The 25,490-nt window shown below is 51.0% G+C and overlaps 1 protein-coding gene and 1 long non-coding RNA gene across 3 annotated transcripts; one reads left to right on the top strand and one right to left on the bottom strand.

The window, feature by feature from the left end:
* Positions 1-2,587: 2,587 nt before the first annotated feature.
* LOC118170118 lies at positions 2,588-4,781 on the bottom strand. The gene is made up of 2 exons (XR_004752492.1): positions 4,644-4,781; positions 2,588-2,704 (listed from the first exon to the last, which is right to left on the bottom strand). It is a non-coding gene; the product is annotated as an uncharacterized LOC118170118 (long non-coding RNA).
* A 3,676-nt stretch (positions 4,782-8,457) lies between these two features.
* Positions 8,458-23,593, top strand: ITGB2 (integrin subunit beta 2). 2 transcript variants are annotated; one of them, XM_035332299.1, is made up of 16 exons: positions 8,458-8,621; positions 15,534-15,600; positions 15,953-16,041; positions 16,314-16,497; positions 16,913-17,083; positions 17,347-17,588; positions 17,980-18,135; positions 18,734-18,829; positions 18,954-19,043; positions 19,356-19,496; positions 19,768-19,952; positions 20,781-21,025; positions 21,377-21,596; positions 21,702-21,907; positions 21,990-22,156; positions 22,432-23,593. In XM_035332299.1, exons 2-16 carry the CDS (start codon positions 15,537-15,539, stop codon positions 22,495-22,497), a joined length of 2,322 nt encoding a protein of 773 aa, XP_035188190.1. In that variant the 5' UTR covers positions 8,458-8,621; positions 15,534-15,536; the 3' UTR covers positions 22,498-23,593. The 2 variants fall into 2 exon arrangements, with proteins under 2 accessions (XP_035188190.1, XP_035188191.1); XM_035332300.1 differs by having other exon boundaries at positions 15,504-15,600.
* Positions 23,594-25,490: the final 1,897 nt, after the last annotated feature.

The following is a 25,490-nucleotide window of genomic DNA, read 5'->3' as shown; positions in this document are numbered from 1 at the left end:
GGCAGGACAGAAGTAGGAAGGTTGAATGCATTACCAGGAAATATCTTGTGCAGATGCCTTTGATAAAGTTGAAGTGCCATGGAAGCACAGCCATGAAGGAAAGCGTTGGTTTTCTGTGAACTGCACTTCTAAAAGCTGAGGTATGCAGAGCCTTTGGAAGAGAGGTAACAGACAAAACCAGTAGCTGCCAGTAGGGTTCAAAACCCAGCAGTTTCCTGCCAGGTCCAAATCCTGTAACCCTTGTTGCATTCAAGCCTTGCAGGCCTCTTTAAGCCCACACTGAAATCTTCCTGGCTGTCCCTGAAAGTGTCCCACAGTACAAGGCCAGATTGTAACAAAACATAGATACCAGCAATGTTGAGTAGTGTTAAGCTTCCAGAGGCATGCACACACACATGCAAGGAGGACAAATATACGAGACTTCTCAACTGCCACATTAGCATCTTTAGCAGAGAAAAAAAATCTTCAGCTCTGAAAAGCACAGAAGATAAAGAGAGTACCTACAGTCTGCCAACTTGACCTTCTCAGAGCTTGAAAAGTGAGTGGGAGAGAAACACTTCTTTGTCTTGCTATTAAATCTCAAAATAACAGTGCGTGGGAGAATCCTACCCTCCTGCCCTGTGCACCAAGCTAAGAGGAAGATAGGAGGAAGATGGGAGAAGCTCAAGTTGAATTTTCTGCTGAACAGACTCACAGCTGACCAGAGATCCCAGGAGACACAACACATCTGCCTAGAATCTCTTTTTTAATCCTAAGATGTCTGTCACTCTATGAACAGCCAAATCCCAGTTCACTGCATTAACACAAAAAAGTATTGATTTCCATAATGAAAAAGCCTCCACATGCCTCCAGAGCGACACAAAAAAAAAGTGCGCATCAGCTTGGAAAGCTTTAAAAAAAAAAAAATCACTTTTTGCCTCATTGAATCGCAGTTTTGAGTGTTCAGGCAAACAGCTATTTTTAGCTGATTGTTCGGAAAGCATGATGGAGTACAAAGGATTGGGTCAGCATCGCTATCTGCAGGAAGGCAGCGTGCAGCCTCAGGAGAGGGTTAAACGTTGCCAGGCATGGCACATCTGCATCATCAGCACTGCACAGGGACCAGCAGCACAGGTCTATTTATAAACCAGACGAGTACAGCTGCAGCTGGCAATGAAAGACTGGGATTGCAGGCTGTCAGCCTTCAACAACATGTTGTCTAATTTAATTAAAAAGATGGCCACGTTCACATGCACATGTCCCTTTCCCGAGAGACTTATAAACAATAAGCTCACTGTTTTGAAAGCAATACCCTTCATAAAGGTTTCTGTGCAGAGAACAAGCATCTTGAGCAAACACCCTCACGCAATCTTCCCATTCCCTCATTCTGTGACCAAAATGTGACTGACAGGCTATGGCTGCCGCAGGTCACCATCACTTGGGTAACCACAGCCCTCGGGTAATTGCTCAGTTTGTTTAGAGCGCCAACTATGTGGTACATGCAAACAAAGTCACTGCAGCAGTATTAATCTGCATGGAGACAGAAAATTTAGTTTGTAAGTGAGGTATCTAGGAGTCACGTACATTTTGAAGATTTCTGCACCAGGTCAGATCGCCTGTGCTATCAGTTCTCATTTAGGGAGGGAAAAAGTTTCAGATATACAAAGCTCTGCCTGCCACTAAGCAGCTAGAGGGAGCATTTTCTCACTGTAGAACAGAAAACAAAAGCCTCTGTCATCTCCTCCTTGTTACCTCTCTCACTCAAGACACTCCCTGCTGAGCTGGACTCTCCTGCCCAGGAGTCCTTGAGCAGGGGACCTAGCAACAGCACAGGACAGGAGAAGAGAACTGGCTGCTCTCAGGCTGCAACGGTTAAAGCACTGCTGAGGAACAACAAGCAAGATTAGCCTGGTCAGAACAAGGAAAGCCCCTAAGATTTGCTGGCAAAATATGGGGGCCTGAATTGCACCTGCTGGGGAGGCAAAAGTGGCTGTAGAGGAAGCCTGGAGATCAGATGACAGCTTGGATTCTGCTGTCCCCTCAGACCCTGGGGGCCAAGAGCCTTTGGCTGTGTGAGGACAACCCATTTGTGGGGGCTCCAGCTGCAGTCACTTAGCCTGAAGCTAGCTCCCCACTCAGGGGACATTAAGGACAGATGGTGCATGTGCCTTTCTGCCTCCTTCAGCCCCAAGCTGAAGCCAGTTTTAAAAGTCCCTGTGGGAGCACAGGACGCTGGGCCAATATTCTGCAAATGCAGTCCCAAGTGAGCCAAATGGGTGTTTGCTCGCAACCTAAACATGACATTTGAAATACAGCACCTCAGCCCCACATATATTTTTGTTCTGTATTACCATTTTCCACCCTGATGGCCACCAAACAAGAAGTACAAGGGCAGGACCAAAATCTCATGGCTTTCTGGGCCATCCCTGGTTACTCTGCTCGGGCACCAGGTGGTCCACGTCAAGCGCACAGCATGGAGGGTACCCCATTACCACAGACTTAATCCTGGCCAATTGACCACAGTACCAGTCAACCCACCCAGCTGGACATGCATGGCCTCTTTCTTTGGCTAGTCAAGCCCTGTGGGCACCTGCAGACCAACATACTGCTTCTCACCTGTTCTAGAGGAAATGATGCTTCTGGAGTCCAAGTCAAGTTTCTTCACCAGTGTATCGGGGTCGATATTCAGCCCAGAAAATATGTCAGATGAAGAAAAGTCCCAGTCCTTATCCAAAAGGAAATATTAAACAGGAGTCAGTACCAACACCACCAAACAACATTCATTAAAAAATAAATTAATTAATTAAACCCAGTACCATGGCATATACTCCAGCACTAATGTGCAGGTGCCTCTCCTGAGCATGTATGGGTAGCTGAGTCACCTTGCTGGCCTGGTACCCCAGGGCTCTGCCACTCAGGAGGAATTCTCAAAGTCAAGCATTCCCATTTTCATGTTTTGGAACCCAGAGCCATTGGCTTTCTAACAGATTTCTACCTCAATCCCATCTCACCTCACTCATTTGAATGCAAGTGTTACTCCTAGGATAATTATGAACTGCACCCCTAGGAAAAGCCAGATTTATAATACGTATGTAAATAAAGAATGATACAAATAGGATTTGCCCAGCTGCTGCTTATGTCTGTGGACATTAAGCAGGTTCAGTGACTATTAGCAACTTACCAGATCTTCAGTATCAAGTTCCTTTAAGCATGCAGTACTTCCATAAGTCCTAAGTTTTGCATTAGCCTCTCTGGGTTGCTTAGAAGTTACTATTTTAACCAGGAGTATCTCTCAGTACAGGCACACAATTTTATGGAGGTATAAAAACATACAGATACGGTGCAACCTACTCCTCCCTCCCCAAAGGAAAGCTGTAGGTGCATAAAAATAATTTACTGCTGTTCCTGCATTCTTACTGCAAGGGTGGAAGGTATCCAGCTTTAACCTGAACAGCATATTAATAATACAGCTGCTGTAACTTGACATAAGTCTCCTAAATGATTATGCATAAAATGACAGCTCATCTCCACCCGCCACAACCAGAAATCAACAGAGACACTGCAGAATGAGCCAGGCGGTCTCTTACTCCTCCGGTCCTGACACTCACTGGTAACAATGCCCGCCACTGCACCACAGTTACCTGCTACAAGGCAGTGCAGGCACACAGGTACTCCCACCCTCAAGCAGCAGCATAAACCCTAGCAGATGTCTGTCACTGCCACCTCCCTCGGCAGCCTCTCCTTTCCACGCAGCCTGGTGCTGCAGGTGCACAGGCTTTACATGCAAACTAAGAATATTTTGGAGTGGCTGTAACAACCACCAGAGCAGCACGCCGGGATCCTCATGGCACACATGCCAGCGCCTCTTGTCTCATCTCCCTGCCTGTTTTGGCAGCCACTACCCACGCCAGCTCACCCACGCTAGTGACGACACGGGCAAAGGACAGTGCTACAAGAGCTTGAGGGCATCACACAACTTAGAATTCTAAGAATGAGTCGGAGGCCCACGCTTAGGAAATTTTACTCAGTCTCCTGCTGTTCTGACACCCTGCCAGCGGGCACTAGGCCTGCATCGCAGCACTTCACCACGTCAAGGGCCGCTTCCTTTGACCTCTCCGCGAGGCCACGCCTGGAGCAGCAGAAGAGCATCCTCCAGAGCCTGCCCCTTGCATGAAGAAGCAGGGCAGATATGCCAACCCCAGCAAGACATCACACCGCCGCAGGGACAACCCAAAGGCAGCGTGGCAACAGCCACTACGCAGATTTCCCAGTGCCCCAAAGACTTCAGAGATCTGCGCAGCGACGGAGCAGAACCACCCATGGGTACCAAGTGCCGATCCTCTGCGCTCACAGCGCAGGTAAGAGGAATCACCTCCACGACAGAAGAGCCACTTAGCTACACCTGTCTGGAGAAGCCTTTAAAAGCCGGGCCCACGACCACCAGCAGCAAACCAGCCCTTCACTCAGGCTTCCCCCACGGGCTACGCCCGGAGCCCAGCGCGGTGCCCCCTCAGGCGGCGACGCTCCCCCTCCTCCCGGGGCTTCTCGGGCTGGCCGCAGCCGCGCATGCGCACAGGGCTCCGCACGGCGTGCCGCCGCCGCCGCCGCCCCCGCGCCGTTCCGTGCCCTTCCCCTCCCCTCGCCCCGCTCCGCGCCCCCGCTACCTTCCCGGCGGGCGCGCTCCAGCCGCCGGGGCCGGGGCCGGGGCCCGCCGGGTCTGCCGGGCGGGGCGCGCTGCGGTGCAGCCGGGGGCGCCGGGCTTTCCCCACCATGGCCGGGCGCGGCGCGGGCCGGAAGGGGGCGGTGGCCGTGCCGTGCCGTGCCGTGCCGCGCCGACAGCGCTCCCGCGGGGCCGCCGGCCGCAGCGCCGAGGTTAGACGTGGAGCCCGGCTCTGTACCGCCGGGGAAGGGATGAGGCCTCTCGGCACAGGCGGCTCTGTCCTTTCCGACGTGCCGGGGCAGCTGAAGAGGCGATGGGCTCACTGCCCAGAGCGGAGCCAGCGCCTCTGGGTGCCGCAGGGGCACTCTGCCTGGCAGCACACCGACAGGTCTGCAGGCATGTGGTCACAGGTGTTATGTGAAATGGCCTCTCCTGCCCCCAGAATCCCCAGGCCCTGTGGTGCCCCCCATGTCCAGCACCCCAGGATGGGTAGGCAGGTGCTCTGCTTCTGCAGGGCATCATTTTTTATTTTTTCCCCTTTTTTGTGCATCTGTTTTTGAAATTGCAGAAAACACCATGACAAATACTGTGCTCACCAGTGAAGGGTTTCTCAACAAGAAACTTCTCCCAATGGCAATGGAGAGGTTCCTGTTTCTGTCTGCTAGATCCTTGCTCAGCCCTGGCATGCAGACAGAGGAGCAAGGACTTGCTGAGAGGCAGCTTGGAGCACAACAGCAGTCGCTACTTATCACCTACACTTTCCAAAGCAATCTTTACAAGGTTTTGCTCCACAGGAGAAAGAGGAGGAGACTGTGAGCCAGGGAAAGTCAAGACCAGCATCAATGCGCCTGTCTCCCCCCACAGTGGCAGGCAAGGGTTGATGCCATGCCACAGGGTCTGATGGGTCTGTGGTGGCAGGTACATGAGCCCCGTGTGGGTAGCAAGTGATGCACCAAGCCAGGGGGATGCAGCAGGGAGGAGCTGGTGTCTCCTCATGGGGACAAAGGATCTGGGCAGAGCAGGAGGAGGTTACCAGCAAGGTGATGCTGCCTGGGGTAATGGCAAGTCCAGTGTAGACACATGCTCACAGGCAAGGATTCCCCCACATAAATATGCCAGGGAAGAATTAATGTTCATCAGGAGCAGAGAATAACAACAGAAAGAGTTCAGTTGCCCTGCCATAGGCTGGGGAGCACTATTCAGGAGCGCAGCAACAGCACTGACACCTCTGATCAACAGAACCAGCAACTTGTGGCAAGTGCTGACCAGAGACTGGCCAGCCAGCTCTTGGTCGAGCCCCCAGCACAGCCTGGTCACAACTGCTCTAGAGACATCCTGCAAGGAAGGGGGAGAAGCAGTTATCCATGCTAGTTCCACATAGAACTAGTAAAAATAAAGGCAGTTGTTGAAAGAAAATAACAATAAATGGTTAAAACCTTGAAACGGTCTGGAGAGCATTCAGTGACCCTGTGGTGACAGACTGTGATCAAACATACAGGCCTCTAAGGGATGTTAACCTGCAGCAGGATTAAACAGCAGCAGCTAGAAAAAATAAAATTTATTTAGAGCTGCCTTCTCCAGTCCTGGCCCAATCTTGGTTGTGTCTCTTTTCCCCATCAGCATAAGATCCTAGAATAGATCATAGAATATCCTGGGCTGGAAGGGACCCACAAGGATCATCGAGTCCAACTCCTGGCACCACACAGGTCTACCCAAAAATTCAGACCATATGACTAAGAGCGCAGTCCAAACACTTCTTAAACTCCAACAGGCTTGGTGCTGTGACTACGTCCCTGGGGAACCTCTTCCAATGCGTGACAACCCTCTCAGTGAAGAACCTCATCCTGACATCCATCCTGAACCTTTCCTGTCGCAGCTTGACACCATTCCCTCAGGTCCTATCACTGGTCACTAAAGAGAACAGATCAGTGCCTGCCCCTCCACTCCTCCTCGCGAGGAAGTTGTAGACCACAATGAGGTCTCCCCTCAGCCTCCTCTTCTTCAGGCAGAACAGACCGAGTGACCTCAGCCGCTCCTCATATGTCTTCCCCTCTAGGCCCTTGACCATCTTCGTAGCTCTCCTCTGGACACTCTCCAACAGTTTCACGTCCTTTTTGTACTGTGGTGCCCAGAACTGCACACAGCATTCAAGGTGAGACCACACCAGCACAGAGTAGAGCGGGACAGTCACTTCCCTCGACCAGCTAGCGATGCCGTGCTTGATGCGCCCCAGGATATGGTTGGCCCTCCTGGCTGCCAGGGCACACTGCTGGCTCATATTCAGCTTGCTGTCAACCACAACCCCCAGAACCCTCTCTGCGGGGCTGCTCTCCAGCATCTCGTCCCCCAGTCTGTACGTGTAGCCAGGGTTGCCCTGTCCCAGGTGCAGGACCAGGCACTTGCTCTTGTTAAACTTCATGTGGGTGGTGATTCCTTGGGAAGTGTTGTGGACAATGTTTTGCTGTGGATATCGACCCAGGCCAGGCTGCAAGAGAGCATGAGGAGCAGCTCAGCAGGATGGGGGAAACACCAGCAAGCTACAGGGACCCATCATGTGCCCCACTCCCTGGCAATCCTACACGCTTCACTTGACCCTTTGTCAGCAGGGCAGAAAGAGCTGGCAAAGCCAATGAAGGAATGGAAGAGAAAACAGCAGCCCAGTAAGGAGTTACACAGGATGCAAGGTCAAAGTAAGAATTACAACAGTTCCTCTCACTTGCCCACACTTCCTCTTCCAGGTCCACAGCACAATCAGAAGCTCTGCCACCTTCCCCAGCTCCATCCATGCCGTCCCACTGCACCAGTGAGGCTACAGCCATGCTGATGCTCCTGAATGTGGGGCGTTGCAGCTATCCCTAGTGCCTGGCTATGAGGAAACCAGCCCAGAGCCCTGCAGTTGCCTTCCTTAATAAAAACATAACATGTAGAACATTTGTCAGGGCTCTGAAATTTGCTGCTGGCATTGTGATTCCGTACACTAGCTGCAGGAGCTTCAGGGAAAGTTAAGCCCAGCTCCATAACTGTAGGGCATGCACAGATGCCCAAAAATGCATCAGAGTCACTAAACATAACCTTGCTGGAACTGAGACAGCAGCATGCTGCAGTATACTGCCACTATTCATAATGAGCACACCTTGCACACACTTTATATCAGCTTTTGAAACCAGTCCTCACGAAAGCTGTGAAAGGCCAACAGATGCAACCCCTGCATCTAAAACCTACAAAGCAGATAACAAGAGTCCCACATTAATTATCTAAAAAAATTAAGACACCATGTATTTTTACTTTAGCACCATGAAGAGGTTAAGAGATAGTTGCTTGGTGTCAGTTCCTCTCTGCTTAGGGAAATTCAGCTGTGGGTGTGCTGGGAGAAGTAACTGCAGCCTGTATGTCAAAATCTGAAGGCTGCTCAAAAAACACATCATAAACTGAGCTTTGCCATGGTGAGAGCAGTACTTGCATCCTCCTTCAAACGGGAAGGACCTGCCCAGCCCTGCCACACCAGCAGCTCACCTGGGAGGCAAAAAACACCATAGCCAGGCTGGGGCTGTAGGGGAGACCTCATTCCCCTGCTTCCCAAGCCAAGGGTACCAGCAGCTCCCCATGGGACCAGTTTTCCAGTTTCCCCAGTACCAGCCTTGCTTGCTCACTGCACTGTTTCTGGTGATCTGTGCAAAACCAGAAGTGAGCATTTTTTGGAGGTCCCTTCACCAGGCGGGCTGGGGCATTGGGTCCGGGGGTGGGGCTCGGCCTTAACCGGGGTGCGCAGGGCAAGTTGGGTTTCGGGAAGACACCCACCCACAGCCACCACTCTGACTTCCTCCTTTCTCCCCTAGCCAGCGACACGACAGAAGGAGGAAAGATCTGCACAGTGCAGAGCTCCCAATGACCAGCTGCTGCTCCCAGCCAAGCTAGAGAGCTTGAGGACCACCAGCCTTGCTTGAGTCCCAGCAGAGGAGCCGAAGAGAGGGCTTGATGCGAGGCAAGTACTGCATTTTGGTTTTGTACACCTCCTTTCTTGGGGGAGGCAGATGGGTGACAAAGCAGTTTCGTAGCCAAGGAGTTTTCAGTGAATTTGTTTCATAATTCTTAATCCTGTCAGGCAAGTGCTTGGGTGTGCTGCTGCTTGATGTACAACCACGGGGCTCATCACTCCCTCTGGTCAAGCGCAGCCTTGCCAAAGGCAGACTTGCCTGGTCTGCAACATTTCTGCTTTCAGAGGTAGGAGTGAGCCTGGAAGTACAGGTGGTTATTATGGGCAGGTTTCAGACCCACAACAGCTCCTTCCTCACCTGCCTGTGGACCTGGTAAGCAGCAGGGAGTTGGTGTGGTACAGCATCCTCCTGCTCTGACCCGGGGTGATCCCATTGCACCCTCCCCAGTGACTGCCAGGGGCTGCACCAGCTCCTGTGTGGGAGCCACCCAGAGCAGCCCCCATCCCCCTGCTCATTCCTGTGTGGCTGCAGGATGCGATAGCTCAGATGGGGAGAGGGAGCCGGCATGTGATGGGATGGTGTGGCACAAGGATGACAGGAGGCTTGGTGCAGTGCCATTGCTGGCACACAGGCACAGATGAACTTTCCCTGAGCGCAGCTCACACCTTGCACCTATGAACAACCTTGACTTTATTGTGAGTAGGGGTTGGTGGCAAAACAGTTGGAAATGGTCTGTCCCATCAGGGCTTGCTAAATGAGGATGCCTTTGCCAGGGAAGGTCAAGAATAAGAGTTAGGAGAGGGGGTAAGATCATTGCTCTTCTCCTTCATCTCTCTCTGTATGTATCACATTCTGCAAATGGCCACTGAAAATGCATGGCAGATGCAGGGAAAGCAGCAGAGGCTGCAGGTGAGCTTTCCCTGGGCAGAGCAAGTCCTTCACTAAGTCTCAGATACACAGGCAGAAGCTTGCTCGCTAATGCAGCAAAGGGAAAATGTAGGGCATATGAAGTATACCCCACGTGTTATGGAGAGGCCAGACAGACCGCCACTGTTCGGTTTTGAATCAGATTAAAGCAGACAAACTTCCATTTTGATTATTTTTAAAAGCCTGTCTCCCAGCCTCACAGGGAGATGAAAAGCAAACTCACAAACATTCACAGAGATACTGCGCCATGCGGCTGACACGGGTGCTGGTACATAGCCACTGAAAAGTATGAGAGCTATAAATGTTGCATTTTTCTACCATGGTTTTCACATCCTGCTTTACTCGGTGGTTTTACACTCTGACGACCATTATTCATCCCAGGGCTATTTCAACTGCAAGTGACCTCAATGGGCTAGTGATCATGATGCATGGCTTATTTTCTCAGAGAAGGACACATTGCTTGAAACATGAGACAGTGGAAGTCTTCCACATCTGCGGCCTCTCTCCTGTGTCTCTCAGCACAGCCCCTTGTGCCAGGATTGGAGGTGGCTGGGTCACCACAGGCAGGAGGCAAGCCACTTCTCCATGCCACTGCCAAAGGGTGGGATGCTCGCCAGGAGGCTTGCAGTCAGAAAGCACCAAGGACACAGGAAACAGCTTGTCTGTTCCTAAACAGTGTGTGGGTAAACATATCGCTGGTTAGTTTAGGACAAGCGCAACAGGACATTGGCACTGGTGACATTAGGAGGCTCTGATCAGCGCCTGAAAACCTGTTTTATATATCTATATTTACCTATCTCTATAAAAGCAATTATAGATAGATAGATAGATAGAGGTAGATGATGCAGGCAGACCCTGAAAGGCTACTTTTATTTTTATATTTATATACACATACATACATAGAGATACAAGTGTGTGTATATATATATGTAAATAAAAGTAGCCTTTCAGGGTCTGCAAGGCTACTTTTATATGTGTATATATACGCATACATACATAGAGATAGATGCGTATATATAAATATATACACATACGCACACACATATTTTGCACAGAGAGGATGCGTCTGTCTCAGCCAGAGATTAGCCCTGTGTATGTCTGCCTGCCTTGATGGAAACTATCCATCTTGCCCAAACTAAGCAAAAGAAGTGACATCTACCTCCCCACCTTGCTGCACCCCACACCACTCATTATCACACGTGCATCGCAGCCTCCCTGTCACAAGCGGATGGTACAAATGTTCTAAGAGTCCTCGCAGGATACTGCACATGGGAGACCATCCTGCTATTTCACAAGAAAACGTAGACAATTAGCAAAGCAGCGAAGGATATTTGCAGCCAAAGGACTGCAATACTCATCTCTGCTGTTGAACGCCTGTTTTATTTATAGCAATCAGACTGTAGCTAGCTTTGACACTTCCCCTTCAGCCCTATTTATAAATCCCAGCTTGCTGCCCGGTGCTGCTCTCCATCCCAGCAGCACCCCAGCACCTGCCAGGTGCCCCGTGAGGCTGCCTTGCTCAGGTTTGCTCCTGCACATGTCCCCTGGGGCTGCCTTCACACTGCCTGTCTCACAGAATCTGCCAAGCAGGAGGATGAGCTGTGTGCATCCCTCTGTTTGCTGTAACTTTTGAAGGAGAGGGGAGAAACAAACCTGTCCTCAGCCAAGGAGAAGCAGGAGCAATGCACGTGGGACCAGCCATGGCAATGCAAGTCCGGGACTGAGCCACATGGATGGCAAATGCAGATGGAGAACATGCTGCAGGGGCCTCTGTCTGTGGCCTCCTAACACAGTCAGACAGAAACCCTTCTCTGAGAGCTGTGAAGAGGCAGACAAAAGCAGAAGCCCCATTTGTTCCCTTTGAAGGACACCCTACGTCACATACACACTCATCCACCCACATAGCAGTGAATAACTTCCCACCGCAGCAGAAGAAAAGGAAGCAATACACTTTCTGCTGCTGTTTTCCCCTTTACACCCCTGCTGTGGGGAAAGAAACAACTGTTAACGTTATAAAGGCATCCAAATCCAGTCCAGAAAATTAACCCTACAGTACAAAACTCATTAGCAAACAGAGCAGGGTTTATATTGAGGTTCCCAATCTATTTCTGAGGACTGGGAGGATTTTTTTAATCCCATTGTAATTGGAAACCCACTCCCTTTTATGGGATGAACCTGTAAGTATGAACCTAGTAGTTCCAGCAAGCCAAGCACAAGATGCTCACAGAGCCTCAGTCCACAGCTGAGGCTTATACAAGCTCCCCCCCACCCTGGCTTAAATAAGTCACACACAATCAAAGGCTTTTTCTTCCACAAGAGGGAGAAAGCTGGCATTAGGAGTCATTCTAAGAGGCAGACAAGAGGTGCACCAGCTGTGAAACACAGCAGGAGCCAACTTGTGGGAACATTGAGTTTATCCTTCTGCACCTACCCCTGCAGAGCAACCTGACTGCAAGCATCACCATCCTGTGCTCACAAGGCCAAATCCCTTCTGACCCCACAACAAGGGAGGCCCGCAGGCTCTCTGCCCTTCTAAGGCAGCCTCCAGCATCCCTGTCCCCCTCAAATGCCCCCCTCCTGCACCTCCCCCCCACAGCTGCCTCCCCAGAACTAAGCCAGCTTTAGTAGTAGCAGGAAAACATCTACAGCTCTTTGCTTTGCCTTTAAAAATAGAGCTTAGAGAGAAGGGCCAGCCTTGTGGCTTGTAGAAGTGCTGGAGCCCAGTCAGACACATTTGGGTGTCAGTCAGGGGAGTGTTGCAGGAAGCGAGGGTGGGAGAGGCTCTTCCCTCCTGACAGCACCATAGCTATTGTGGGGACACAGTCTGTCTCTCTTGTCCCAGTTTCTCCTCTTGCAACAAAGGCTTTGCACAAATATGAGTTCATGAATTTTCTTCACCTCTGGGCACCACCAGAGCGCAGTGTGACCTTCTGAGCATTGGGCACACCTTGTCCCAGGTTACCTCACTGCGCTCCCACCAGAACGAGGATCTCTGCCAGTAATAAATCTGCCTTTAGCAGTGCAAGAAGGAGCAGGGAGTTGAATATATTTTCTTACAGACCTGGAGAGAGGCAGCTGTAGGTTACTGTAGGGCTGGGAAGACCCTTTACCTTTCATGACTTTAACAACTTTTACCTGTTACCTGCAAGCCCAAGAAGTGCTGACAGAATCTGGAGGTGACAAAAACATGTTCATTGGCCAGTAAGCAATGTGCAAGTGGCAAGTGTGTTTCACGCCTGTAGTCTGGTGGAGACCAGGCCATCAAGTGGGCTCAGTTCATACCTTAATGTGACATTTAAAGCAGCTAAAAATGAGTTGATCCATTAGGAACTAGAAAAATAATAGATGTGGGAATGTTTGGGAAATGCTTACACAGCCCAGGCACTCTTCGCCCCTGGTTTGTCACCACCTGTGGAATGCCCACAGAGACACAAGGGGCACAGTCACAGGCAAGGATGGGGCTGCAGTGTGCATGGTTGCTTGACAAAATGGCACAGCAGAATAGAGTTCTGTGTTGAGTCACCAGAGGGGTTTGACCTGCTATGTGCAGATGTGAGGTGACACTGCTGCTGGAGTGCTGCTGGGGAGGCTGGCTCCAACGTGGGTCTCCCAAGGCTGCAGATCTTCACATCCAGATGACTTCTACCATAAGCTGTGGTGGCAGCCAGCCGTTGCGATCCAGTCACCTCTCTGAGTCCATAGGACAGCTAGGCACCAAACCTCACTGTGCAACTGTCACAGAATGACACCCATCTATCTCCCTCAGCAGCCTCACAGAGCTAATAGGGTGCATCTGATCTTTCTGTGCCCAGGAGAAGGCCAGACCTTTATTCAAGGCTGACCGGTGTCATCCTTGACTTCTCTGGTGCCCTACAGCACGTGAGGAGCTAAAAAGAGACATTCTCACGCTTCAGCAGGAGATCTGAGCAACCGTATTTACCCGTCTGGCCTCAGCACCTTTTGAAAGTTTATCTTGCCTCTCGTTTCCTTTTCACTCAGAGCTGCTGTTTGGCAGGTTCACAGGAGAAGCTGATGGTGCTTTACAGCACTTGCAGGAACCAGGGAGGGGCTGTTTGGTTGCTCAGGGCAGTGTAAGAGCTATTACAAAACCAATGAACTGTCTTTCTGATGATGTGTCTAATACTGTAAAAAAGGGAAATGTTTATTGTTTCTCCATGCTTTTTTTTTTTTTTTTTTTTTCTTTTTCCTCTTTTAACAAATTACTCTTTTCTCATTCACCCTAATATGTCTATGTTGTAAGGCCACAACTCTGTCGGGTTTTGCTCCAGGACTGTGCTGGGGGAAAGCTGTTATGAGAAACAATGGTGATAACGAACATGACTTTATCAACAGCATGGTAAAACCACTGCTCCTGGTGCAGTCCAGAGCAGCCACGCTAAGAAGCATGCAGGCTCACATCAACTTACTCCCGCCCTGCTTCAGCACACTGCAGTGGGTGGGAGCAGCACACCTCCACCGTGTTCTCCACGGCAGCCCAGGGTGCTGCATGCTCATTGCTTACCAGCTCACATTTCTGCTGATTCCTAAGAACAATTTAGCTACTGGATGGCTAGCATTAGTTTCTGGAATCAGGAGATGTACTTTGGAACAAGAAGCAAGTAGTGTGAGCAGCCAGAACAATTTGCACCTGGAAAACAAGTTTGAGAACAGGATTTCAGTCATGCTGTGAACTGCTGGTGTTACAGCACAAGTTGTGCCTTGAGGACAGCAAGCACCTGGGGGCTTTCAGGAGCCCTTGATGATGTGCTGGGTGTCTTTCCCTGCATGCTGGTCAGAGATGTGCAATCTCTATGCATGGAGATGTGCAAAACTTCCACCCATGGTGTCACCCCCCCAGCCCCCTCCCTGCTGCTCTAGAACAGCACGGATCTGATGCCAGCATCCTGCCCTTCCTCTTCATCCTGCACACTTGCACAAGAGCCAGTCCAGTGATTGCCACACTGGCAGACTGGACCCCAGCAGGCAGCTGGAGGGAGTCTCTCCGCTTCCCTTCAGTGGCCTTGCCCAGGAGATGGGACATGGCCCCCATGGGCGTGTGACCCATCCTGTACAGCACGTGTGCCACAGGGCTCACAGGCATGTGGGTAGGAAGGTGCCACCAGCCTCTCTGATCCAGCATGGATTAAAAACGCGAGCCAGGGAAGGAGACACTGGGTAAAGTTTCTCAGTCTCTCTTTAAAATAGCATCAGTTTCTCCCTGTGGAGAAGCATTTGCTCTTTCCCTTCCGCTCTCCCCTCATCAGAGCTGCCTAGTCCCTAGTCCTAGCAGGGTGGTGCCTGCTGTGGGAGCCTTTCTGCAGCGTAAGAGAGCATTTTTCTGATATTTTGGCCAGTTGGACTAGTTCAGCTCATTTAAAGTTAAAGCCAGCAGTAATGATAAAGGGGGTTAGAAGTTTTCTTTTCCAGCACTTATCCCAAAATTGTATTTAAGGTTTGTACTGCTTGTCGGAAACCCTCAGCAGGAAAACTTATATTAATCCACTACAAAAAAATAGTTAATTTCCTTGATGCATTAGTTAAATGTATAGAAAGTACCAACAGACTACTTTTCTGTGCTGTTAGTTAATTGATCAAAAGGCTTCTTTTGTTTATTTTATCTCCCATTTCCATCCAAATGTAGCTTAACACAGAAGCTGAAAAACTTCACATCTAGTAAAAACTAAATGTAGTGCTTGAGATTTTCCAGTATTACATATGTATGTAAACACAGATGTAAAAGAGTCTGGATAAATACCACCTTGAGCTATGTAACAGTTTAGCTGAATGTGCAAGTTCCTGCCCTGCTGACTTTTGCATTTAGTCAAAAAGATGTATTTAATTACTGACCAACTTATGTTTCTAAGAGCATGTGAGCTCTCATAGAGGGCACTCTCTCAGGACCCACTCTGCAGTGGGACAGACATCCACCTGGTGCCACCATCCTTTGCAGCCACTTTCTGTTGGGTTTGTCATCTCCCTTCCCTGTGCCTGCTGCGTGCCAGGCTGTCACAGGGGTGCCTTTTGTCTTGCAGAAAATGACACGTGACTGCTGCTTCTGGCTTCCAGCAGGGACCTGGGTGCTGCTGCTGGTGACAATGGGTGAGTCCCACCTGTCCTTCCTCCCTGCCTTATCCTGGCACTTAACATGGGCAATGAGACAGCGCTGGAGGCAACTGGAAGCAGGCACCAACATGGCACTAAACATGGCACTGAGAGCCATGCAAGGGTCAGCCCTGCATTTCCCAGGATCTGGTGCTAACTCAAGCCCTCCTGGCCAAGGGGCAGCAAGGCAGGGCCCCCAGTATAGGTCTTCTAGGCTAAGTGGGCTCAAGATGGTTGGACAGTGTGGGTGCCCACTGCTGGGAGTCTGAGCACCCCACAGCTGCTGCTGGGGCAGACTGGCTTCTCCTGGGTGTCCCACCAAATCAAACTCATCTTCTCCCTGTTTCAGCCTTCACCATGGAGTGCCCCAAGATCAAGGTGGGGACATGCAAGGACTGCATCCAATCTGGCCCTGGCTGTGCCTGGTGCAAGAAGCTGGTAGGTCCATGTAGCCCCCATACTGTCAGTGAATGGAGAGCCACCCTGTGTGCTGCACTAGTGCGGGCCTTCTCTGTGGCGGAGCAGGTGGACAGCATCCTGGGAGAGTTTCTTGCCCTCCCTGCTCAATGAGGTCAGGAGGGCTTCAGCCTTCCTTTCTCCACCAATATCCCAGAGACCCAGCAGACATGTTTCGGGAGCTGGGTAGTGTGGTAGTGTGCCTACTTATCTCCCACTCCTCTGATTTTTCCTGTTGATGTTGCAACACACAGAATTTCACCAAAGCTGGTGAGCCGGACTCCATCCGCTGCGACACCAAAGAGCAACTGCAGCAGAAGGGATGCCCAGTGAGCGAGATTGAGTTTCCAGGCAATGAAATTAAAAGGACACAGGACAATGCATTGAGCAATGATATACAGCTGACTCCCCAGGAGGTGCACCTGAAGCTGAGGATAGGTATGGTTTCTGCAGTGTTGGTAGTAATCTTCTGCTCACCTCCAGGCTCAGCTGGGTAGCAAATAGAGCTGGCCAGCATTTGTTACACGTGCTTTTTGCCCACCCACCCCGCTTCAAAACTGAATGGGCTGTTGGCAAGAGATCACTCCTGCAGGGGAACTGAGGGACCCCCTGGAGAGAAAGGAATTACAGAAGCTGAGGAGTCCCAGAGGAAAAGCCCCAGTGAAGATGTGAGGACAGGTGAAAGCTCAGAGAGGGCAAGGATGGAGCATGTAGCTATGCTGAGGCATGTTGTAGGTCATGTTTCCTCCACATTTCCTCCCAAAGAGAGAAGGATCCCAGCACGGTGTGGGTGATGAGGCAAGATATGACCTTGCACAGCACAGCTGCTGATCCTGCTGTCCCCATCCCACAGGGCAGCCAGCTGTATTTGACGTGAAGTTTCGCCGCGCCTTGGGGTACCCCATTGATCTCTACTACCTCATGGACCTCTCCTACTCTATGCTGGATGACTTAGAGAAGGTGAAGAAGCTGGGAGGGGAACTGCTCCGAGCACTGGAGAGTACCACACCCTCTCGACGCATAGGTGAGCCTGTCTGGCACAGGGCCCCCACACAGCTGTTTGCTGCTGGGAAGAGCCGTGCTCTGCTGGAGGGCAGAGCAGAATGCGGGATGCAGGAAGTGTGAGCCATTCTCTGCCAAGCTGGAGAGCATGCCAGGGCAAGGGATGTGTATGCATACTTGCCACCCTCCATGGGAGCCAGGAGGTTGTCCAAGCCCAGTGCCATGGGGACAACCACTAGCCCCTACCTGCTTTTGCCCCTAATACTGCGGTCCTGGGCACCCTAGGTTTTGGCTCCTTCGTGGACAAGACAGTTCTTCCCTTCGTCAACACACACCCTGAGAAGCTGCAGAACCCTTGCCCCAACAAGGACAAGCAGTGCCAGCCTCCCTTCGCCTTCAAGCACATCCTCTCACTGACTGACAATGCTAAGAAGTTTGAGAGTGAAGTGGGGAAGCAGTTCATCTCAGGGAACCTGGATGCCCCAGAGGGGGGCCTGGATGCCATGATGCAGGCAGCAGTGTGTGGGGTGAGTCCCTAATGGGCCAGCCCCATGTCCTCCCTGCTCGCTGCAGCTGTGGGCAGGTGTGAGGTCTGCTGCCTCTGCTTATATCTCCTTCATAAAGAGCTGGCTCTGCCCCTCTCCAGGCAGGCTGCAGATACACATTGTGTAATTTCAGGCCTGCAGTCCATGTGAAAGTACTAATTTGGCAGCCGGGCAGGTTATGCCCAGGCTGGGTACAAGATAGCATTTCAGTCCAGAGCCTCCTGAATCTGATCCCCATGACCCTCCTCCATACCCTCCACCCCTTGCCATGGCTGATGTGTCCCATTCTTTGGCAATGGCAGTGCCATGCCCAGGCACCATGGCCCCAGCCCTGCTCAGGGACAGGACTCAGTGCTGTCCATGCCACTTGCAGGACTTGATTGGCTGGCGCAATGTGACCCGCTTGCTGGTGTACGCTACCGATGACGGCTTCCACTTTGCTGGCGATGGCAAGCTCGGGGCCATCCTGACTCCCAACGACGGCCAGTGCCACTTGGAGGACAACATGTATAAAAAGAGCAATGAGTTTGTAAGTACTCCGGGCTGTGTTCCTGGGTTTGCTCAGTGGCTCCGCACTGTCAGCCCATGGGGGCAGCTCCTGTTACCTCTGCAGTGGAAGCTGGCAGCCCCTGTGGGGCCCCAGGAGCCTGCCCCAGTGTGGCAGAGTGATGGATACAGTGCACGCTGGGAGCAGAGGCAATGCTGCCTTGGGTGCCCCAGCTCACGCCTCTGTTTCACCATTGGCATCAGGCAATGAATTGCTGCTTGGGGTGCCCTGTGTGACCTTCCTCACAGCAATCGTATCAGCAAAAGCCGGGCACTGACCTCCGAGGTAGTATGGAGGTAACCGGAGACATCGCCATTCAGGTGGCAGTCTCCCTATATTTTACCCCAACTTCATTTCCACAAGCAGAAAAGAACGTCACTTAAAAGCATATCACTGAGACCACAAGATCATCGTAACCTAAAAACTAAAGAGAGCAGTGCCTGAGCCACACTTCCTTGTGGCCACACTGCCACAAGCTGCTGGTGGTGCTGGGACCGGATGGCGGCTGCACAACCCTAGTGGCCCACCTGCCCACTGGTGAGGAAGGTCACGCTCAGTGCAGCCCCCTCTCCTCACACAGGACTACCCCTCTGTTGGTCAGCTGGTCCAGAAACTTGCCGAAAACAACATTCAGCCCATTTTTGCTGTCACCAGTAAGATGGTAGATGTTTACAAAGTAAGTAGACTTCAGTTGGTTCAGGTGCTTCCTGTCCTTCCCTGTGAGGACAGATGTGCATCTGTCCTCCTGCTATTGCTGTCATGTGGGGACAACTGCTCACTCCTTTGCTCTCCATTGGCAGAAGCTCAGTGAAATGATCCCAAAGTCAGCAGTGGGGGAGCTGAATGAGGACTCCAGCAACATAATTGAACTCATTCAGGTGGCCTACAATGTAAGTGATGTATGAGGATGTATTTTCCCTATCTGGCAGGACTTAAGCAAGGAAAAGTTCCCGTCATGTATCCTCATCATCAGAGAGCTGGTGGAACTGGGGTTTAGGGGATGAGCTCCTCTGCCCACAGCAAGCAAGAAGCTTTCACCTCTCTGATGCCATTGCCTGCCATTCCCACCCCACTGCAGGAGCTCAGACTCTGGCCTGGAGTGCTCCCTGCCCTTGTCCCCTGGGCTGGGGGAAGCAAACCCCCATCCTCTTGCTTCTATCTCTTATTGGGCTGACTGCACTCTCTCCACCATTTCCTCACAGAACCTCTCCTCACGGATCATCCTGGACCACTCCACCCTGCCAGATGTCCTGGATGTCAAATATGACTCCATTTGCAATGCAAAGAAGGGAGTCTCGGATGAAGCAAGAGGGCAGTGTGACAATGTAAAGATCAATGATGAGGTATGTTCTCCTGTATTAGGAATGCCATGCAGCTCACAAGTTCCTGCTACCTTTCCCGTCTAACTGCAGGAACCCAGCCTGTTGTACCAGAGTTTTTGTTCTCATGAATTTAAGGTCCAAAGTGTCCAAAATACAGTGGGAAAGGGGTGGATCCTCCATTGTGCTGGATGTGTGTGTGTGCTCAGCCTAGGGCTGATACCACCCTCTTATTCCTGAAGCCATCTGATGGTCTCCAGCCCTTCCCTTCCCTTTCTCACTCTGCACCTTCTAGGTGACTTTCAAAGTGAAGGTCACGGCAAAGGAGTGTATCAAAAGCCAGTCCTTCACCATCCGGCCGCTGGGCTTCACAGACACGCTCACCGTCCACCTAGACAGCAACTGTGACTGCAACTGCAGAGAGCAGCCTGACCAAACTGCCTGCAGTGGAAAAGGCAACATCATCTGTGGGATCTGCAGGTGAGTGCTGTTCCCCCAGAAATATTATTTCAAATGCGGCCAGAACTGGGGAGCTGCTAGGAGAGGGCTGTTGGGCCAAGCCGAGGGCAGCTGTGTGCTGTGCTTGGTTCCTCACAGCAACTTTGTGCTTGCAGGACGAGGGGCATGGTGAGGGCTCAGCAGAGAGATTTACACTGGGAAGTCAGTCATGGGCTTGCCCTGAAGCTTTGAACCAATTTTCTTATTTGGAGCAGCAGTTAAAGCTTGCGGTGACAAAGGACTCAGTGAGGTCTCTTCTGTTTGTGGAGTCTGCTGCTTTCCAAAGGGCATCCATGCATCCGCCCAACCATCCATCCACCCACCCTTCTATCTATCCAACTATCCACCCATCCAACCATCTATCAGCCCATCTGTCAAACAGATGCAACTCTCTAGAAATCTCTTTAAAATCTCACTTCGGAGCTGCAGTTCATGTACATCTTTAAGCATAATTGTTGCTTTATGGCCCTTCAGTGAGTGGGAGAGGAAAAGACTGGGTTTCCTCAGGAAACACTCAGATCTCCTTGCAAGGGTTTGGAAATTATAAATATAATAATAATTTCCGGGCAACCGTTTGGTGTTGTAAATATAACCAGCACAGAGAGCAGCATTTCTGAGGTCTCCCACTGACGTGCTGCCCAGAATTAGCACCAACACGTGGTGGTGCGGACGGCTGGTGACATGTTTGTTTCCGGCGAGGCTGTCCCAGATTTGCTCCACTTTGGCTGAGGTCTGAGCCCAGCCCTGCACATGCTCTGCAGCATTTCTTGCAGCTGATGACCCAGACTTGCTCCTCTCCTCTCACGGCAGCTGCAATTCAGGCTACACGGGGAAGAACTGCGAGTGTGAAACCAAGGGCAAGACCAGCAAAGAGCTGGAGGGCAGCTGCCGGAAGGACAACAGCTCAGTCATCTGCTCAGGACTAGGGGACTGCGTGTGCGGGCAGTGCATCTGCCACACCAGCGACGTGCCCAACAAGCAGATCTACGGCACCTTCTGCGAGTGCGACAACATGAACTGCGAGTTCCACAACGGCTCCCTGTGTGGCGGCACAGGTGAGCAGCTGGGCTGCCTGAGCGTGGGCAGAGGGAGGGTCGTCTCGGTGCCTGAGCTGCACAAGCACATTTTCATGCTGCCCTCACAAAACTCCTCCTGGAAAGGCGGCCCTATTCCCAGCGTAGTGGCTTCTTCCGAGCAAGGATGTGGCCAGAGCTGGCAGAAAGTGACCAGCTCCCACTTTTCACTCTTCCCCTATCCCCATCCTCTGTGTACCAGGGAAGATACCTCTGGATAACATGTGGGTAGAGTAGACAAGTTGCATTGTCAGGGCAGCTCCCTGCAGCCCCCTCCTCTGTAGGCAGCCCTAAGCCTTGCAGGACCATGAACAGAGAGGTTTCCCCCCACAGAGCGCGGGCACTGTGACTGTGGCAAGTGCAAGTGCACGTCTGACTACCAGGGCAGCGCCTGCCAGTGCAAGAAGTCGACGGAAGGCTGTCTGAACATCCGGGGGAAAGAGTGCAGCCTCCGTGGCTCCTGCCACTGCAACCGCTGCCAGTGCCGGGGCGGCTATCAGCCCCCATTCTGTGAGGAGTGCCCCGGCTGCCCCTCGCCCTGCAGCAAATACATGTGAGTGATGGGGCTTAGTGGTGGGGCAGGTGTGGGGACAGCCACTGCTGGGCTGAGGGGCTCTGCCACCGCTGTGGAGATAAGTCACAGCCACCTGTGTTGCAGCTCCTGTGTGGAGTGCAAGGCCTTCCAGAGTGGGCCACTGGAGAAGAACTGCTCGGAGGCCTGCAGCAACATCCAATATGTCAAAGGGTCACAGGCAGGGAGCCGGCTGTGCAGGGAGAAGGACTCTGAGAACTGCTGGATCTCCTTCCGCATGTCCCAGGATGATGGAGAGGAGAAGTACACTGTGACTGTTGACCCTAAGAAAGGTACCCCCGCCCCACTCCTTGTGTCCCTGTTCTACCAGCTCTCCCAGGGGCACCAGATGAATTGTCCATGTTTGCTCTACAGAGTGCCCGGAGCCTCCCAACATCGCGCTGATTGTAGGTGGGACCATTGCCGGTGTGGCTCTCATTGGCCTGGTGCTCCTGCTGATCTGGCGGCTCTTGACAGAGCTGTTTGACCGCCGGGAATACCGCAGGTTTGAAAAGGAGAAGTCCAAGGCCAAGTGGAATGAGGTAAGAGAATCTGTCTGCAGCAGTGGGGCACACTGGTCTTTGGGACACCTGCATTCAGGGAGCATGCAGGGAAGATGGGCATGGAAGGGACATCTTTTGCAGAGACAGCCACAGCTGGCAGTGCCCAGAGTGTTGCAGACCTGGATCTTCCCACTGATTGACCTTGGGGCTGCCATTGCTGTCTGCATCATTCATAGTCAGGGTGGGGTGGGTAACACACTGCTGAAAATCCAATACTGTACAACACTGAGGGACTTTCACTTTTTTCCCTCCAGGCTGATAATCCCCTATTCAAGAGTGCCACCACCACCGTCGTGAACCCCAGATTCGATGGGCAATGAAGTGGAGCAACACCTGTCAGCACGAGGCCTCACCATTAAATAAGGAAATGCCAAGCTAAGGAAATCTCAAAATAAGGCTCCCACCTCTTCTTCTTTATTCTGCTGGTTTTTTCCCTTCTTCCAAGAGGCCACCAGCACATCATGTGCTGACTGAGGGCCTGCACGGCACCTGTCTCTCTGCATGGCACTCGCTGGTTGTGTTTTGGGAGGAGAGAACAGCAGCAGCTTTGCCATGGACAGGGCTGCAGAGCAGGTCCCACCAGCAGGGAAATACTATAGCACCTATATCAGTTACTGTATGTCTCAGCTAACTTTGCCTTGTGGCATGACCTTCAGACATCAAGTTCCAAAAACAGCATAGTGCACTTAGTGCTTCCAGCTGTGGTTTCAAAACTGCTATTTCCTTTCTGCTCTAGCAGGCTCCACTCCGAGGCTCCTCCATGCCAGCCTTCCCCTGCTTCACTGCTCTGCACTGTTGCATTTGCAGCTCATTTCTAAAGTACTCACTTCTTAGAAGGATGTGGAGGACCCTCAGGCTGGGGGTCTGCTCTGGATGTTGCTGTACCTGGAGGTGATGGGTAGCAAGGGAACATGCACTGATTTTTTTTTTCTAAATCATCAGCTGCTCCTCAGTGTTGATCCCTTCTCAGAGCTACTGCGGGCTCCTCCAAATTTCTACCTGGGCTCCTGCAAGCTTGGCTTATCTCCAGCAGGCCCTGAGACTGCTGCATGACAAGGAAGCAAAGGAGCAGTAATCTGAACCATAAAACATCAGCACCAGAGGTAATGAACGTGTGAAACATTGTCTGCAGCTCAGACCTCAGCAACAGCTTCCTCTACCATCTTCCAAGTCTAGATCTACAACAGACGTGCTCAGGACCAGGAATGCAAAAGACTTGGCATTACACTGAGCATCTCCAGCTGAGTGCTTTTTCAAATTCTGCACAGCAGCTAGTTCCTCATCATTATTTTGAAATATGTGTACAGTTCTGTATTTGCTTCAGGTTTGGGAATAATTTGCATATAGCTATATTATGTCAAATCTCTGTTTGCCCTATGAATATGTTTAAAGTTAATAAAAATTAATATATAAATACATCTGTCCTACTAAGAATCAGGTGCTAGGGCAGCAGCTGAAGCACATATCAAAAATCTTCAGCCAAGTCCCATCGTGGATGCCAGCATCTCCCGCAGATGAAGTGCTTGGGGAAGATGCTGGCTAGAGAAACACGCTATCTTTATGCTGATTTGCCAGCTATGTCCTGAAAGGTTCTCCCTTGCAAGTCCAAAACAGCTTACAAAATGATGCAAACCAGTTCTTGTCCCTGCCTATGAGCAGCTACACTTAAACCACCTTAAACAAGAGTGGCTGTACAGTATCAGATCAAAGGTTAATTTGGGGCATTTAGCTGTTCTCCAGCAATGACTGTCAAGGTCTGCAGCAGAGTTAGAAGGAAAACACGTCTGATACTTCCCCCAGACTTTCCCAGTTTGCAGCTGTTTTTGGCTCAAGGACCCTGATTCAGTGCAGCTCCCTTGCACCCCACACCTGGCTGTGTGAAGACTCCAGAGGCACCACTCTAGGGCTCTGAGTCTGATGCAATGCCCATTGCCAAGTACGCAGACAGAGGCTTTTATTACTTGAACATGAAGAGAGAATCTCCCGTATCGGTAGCTGTGGGCCTTACTGCTGGTGTAGGCTGTGCAGTGCAAGCACAAATGTGCACAAGTTTAGCGGAACAGTTAGAGAAACTCAATGGGGGATGCAAGCACAGAGATCCAGGCCTTTTCAAAAAGAAATATGACCACTAATTGCATTAGACAGAAGTATATCCTAGGGTATGTACAAAAGCCAAGAGGAAAAACAGTGAGCTAAGAGGTTCCTTCATGCCCCTTGGTCTTGCTTTATCCCAAAGACTTGGTGGTGGAACCTGGGGAGACCTGCCTGCAACAGTCATAAGTATTTCACAGGCAGGTGTGAAATGGCCCTTCCTCCAGGCTTCAAGCAGTGACACAGAACATCCTTTCTTAAGGTTGTTTCATTTCTATCCAAAATAAATTAACTGTATTTTCCTTGACTTGGCGGAAGGAAGCTAGCTGATTTTCAACCAAGAACCTTCCAAACACTGTTCCAAAATCACAAATTAGCTCACGTTCCCAAGTTCACCTGAAACACAGCACATCTAAGCAGGGCATACCTTTTGAGCACACTAGCCAGTGCATACACGTGGGAGCTGAGACAATGCTGTTTCCAATATCTTGTGACTGCCACTTGTGAGGGGCACAGGAGGTAAGGAAGATGGAGGCACCTACCCACATAGCACACAGACAGCAGTGGAGTTTAAAGAAATGTGTCTTGACGGAAAAGCAATAAAGAAAAAGGGTTACAAATTTTAAATAGCTTTTTCAAATGAAAGAATTGCAGGCCAAATACATATGTATTTTCAGTACTTAAAGAGAGCTTATAGAAAAGATGGATAACAACTTTTTGCTCAATCAGATAATGACAGGACAAAGAGGAATGGTTTTAAACTAAAAGAGAGGAGATTTAGATTAGAGGTTAGGAGGAAATTCTTCACGCAGAGGGTGGTAAGGCACTGGAACAAGTTGCCCAGAGAGGCTGTGGATGCCCCATCCCTGGACGTGTTCAAGACCAGGTTGGACAAGGCCCTGGGCAACCTTATCTAGTGGGTGGTGTCCCTGCCCAATGCAGGGCCGGGATGGAATTAGATGATCTTTAAAGTCCCTTCCAACCCAAGCCATTCTATGATTCTATGATCTATTTCTCAAACTATGTGGTAGCTTTTGAATTATTTATGTGAAAATACCAACAGTATGACATGGATATGTTTCTTTCACAGACACAGATTACTAAAGTGTTTCAGAAGGAGAAATGTGCCTCTGCCTGCAGAGTGCCTCAAAATGGGTGCTGCATGAGCCTGCTCAGCTCTAGAGGCATGGGTGCAATAGGCAGCCTCGTGCCTGCAAGCCAA

The sequence above is a fragment of the Oxyura jamaicensis genome, chromosome 7 (genome assembly GCF_011077185.1).
Source record: "Oxyura jamaicensis isolate SHBP4307 breed ruddy duck chromosome 7, BPBGC_Ojam_1.0, whole genome shotgun sequence".
Classification (NCBI taxonomy): Eukaryota; Metazoa; Chordata; class Aves; order Anseriformes; family Anatidae; genus Oxyura; species Oxyura jamaicensis.
This window is presented reverse-complemented; position numbering and strand designations above follow the sequence as displayed.

Coding starts and splice junctions, on each gene's coding strand:
- ITGB2 (XM_035332299.1), top strand. CDS start 15,537: ATGACACGTGACTGCTGCTTCTGGCTTCCAGCAGGGACCTGGGTGCTG. Junction 15,601..15,952: donor GCTGCTGCTGGTGACAATGG/GTGAGTCCCACC, acceptor TCCCTGTTTCAG/CCTTCACCATGGAGTGCCCC. Junction 21,908..21,989: donor GACTGTTGACCCTAAGAAAG/GTACCCCCGCCC, acceptor TTTGCTCTACAG/AGTGCCCGGAGCCTCCCAAC.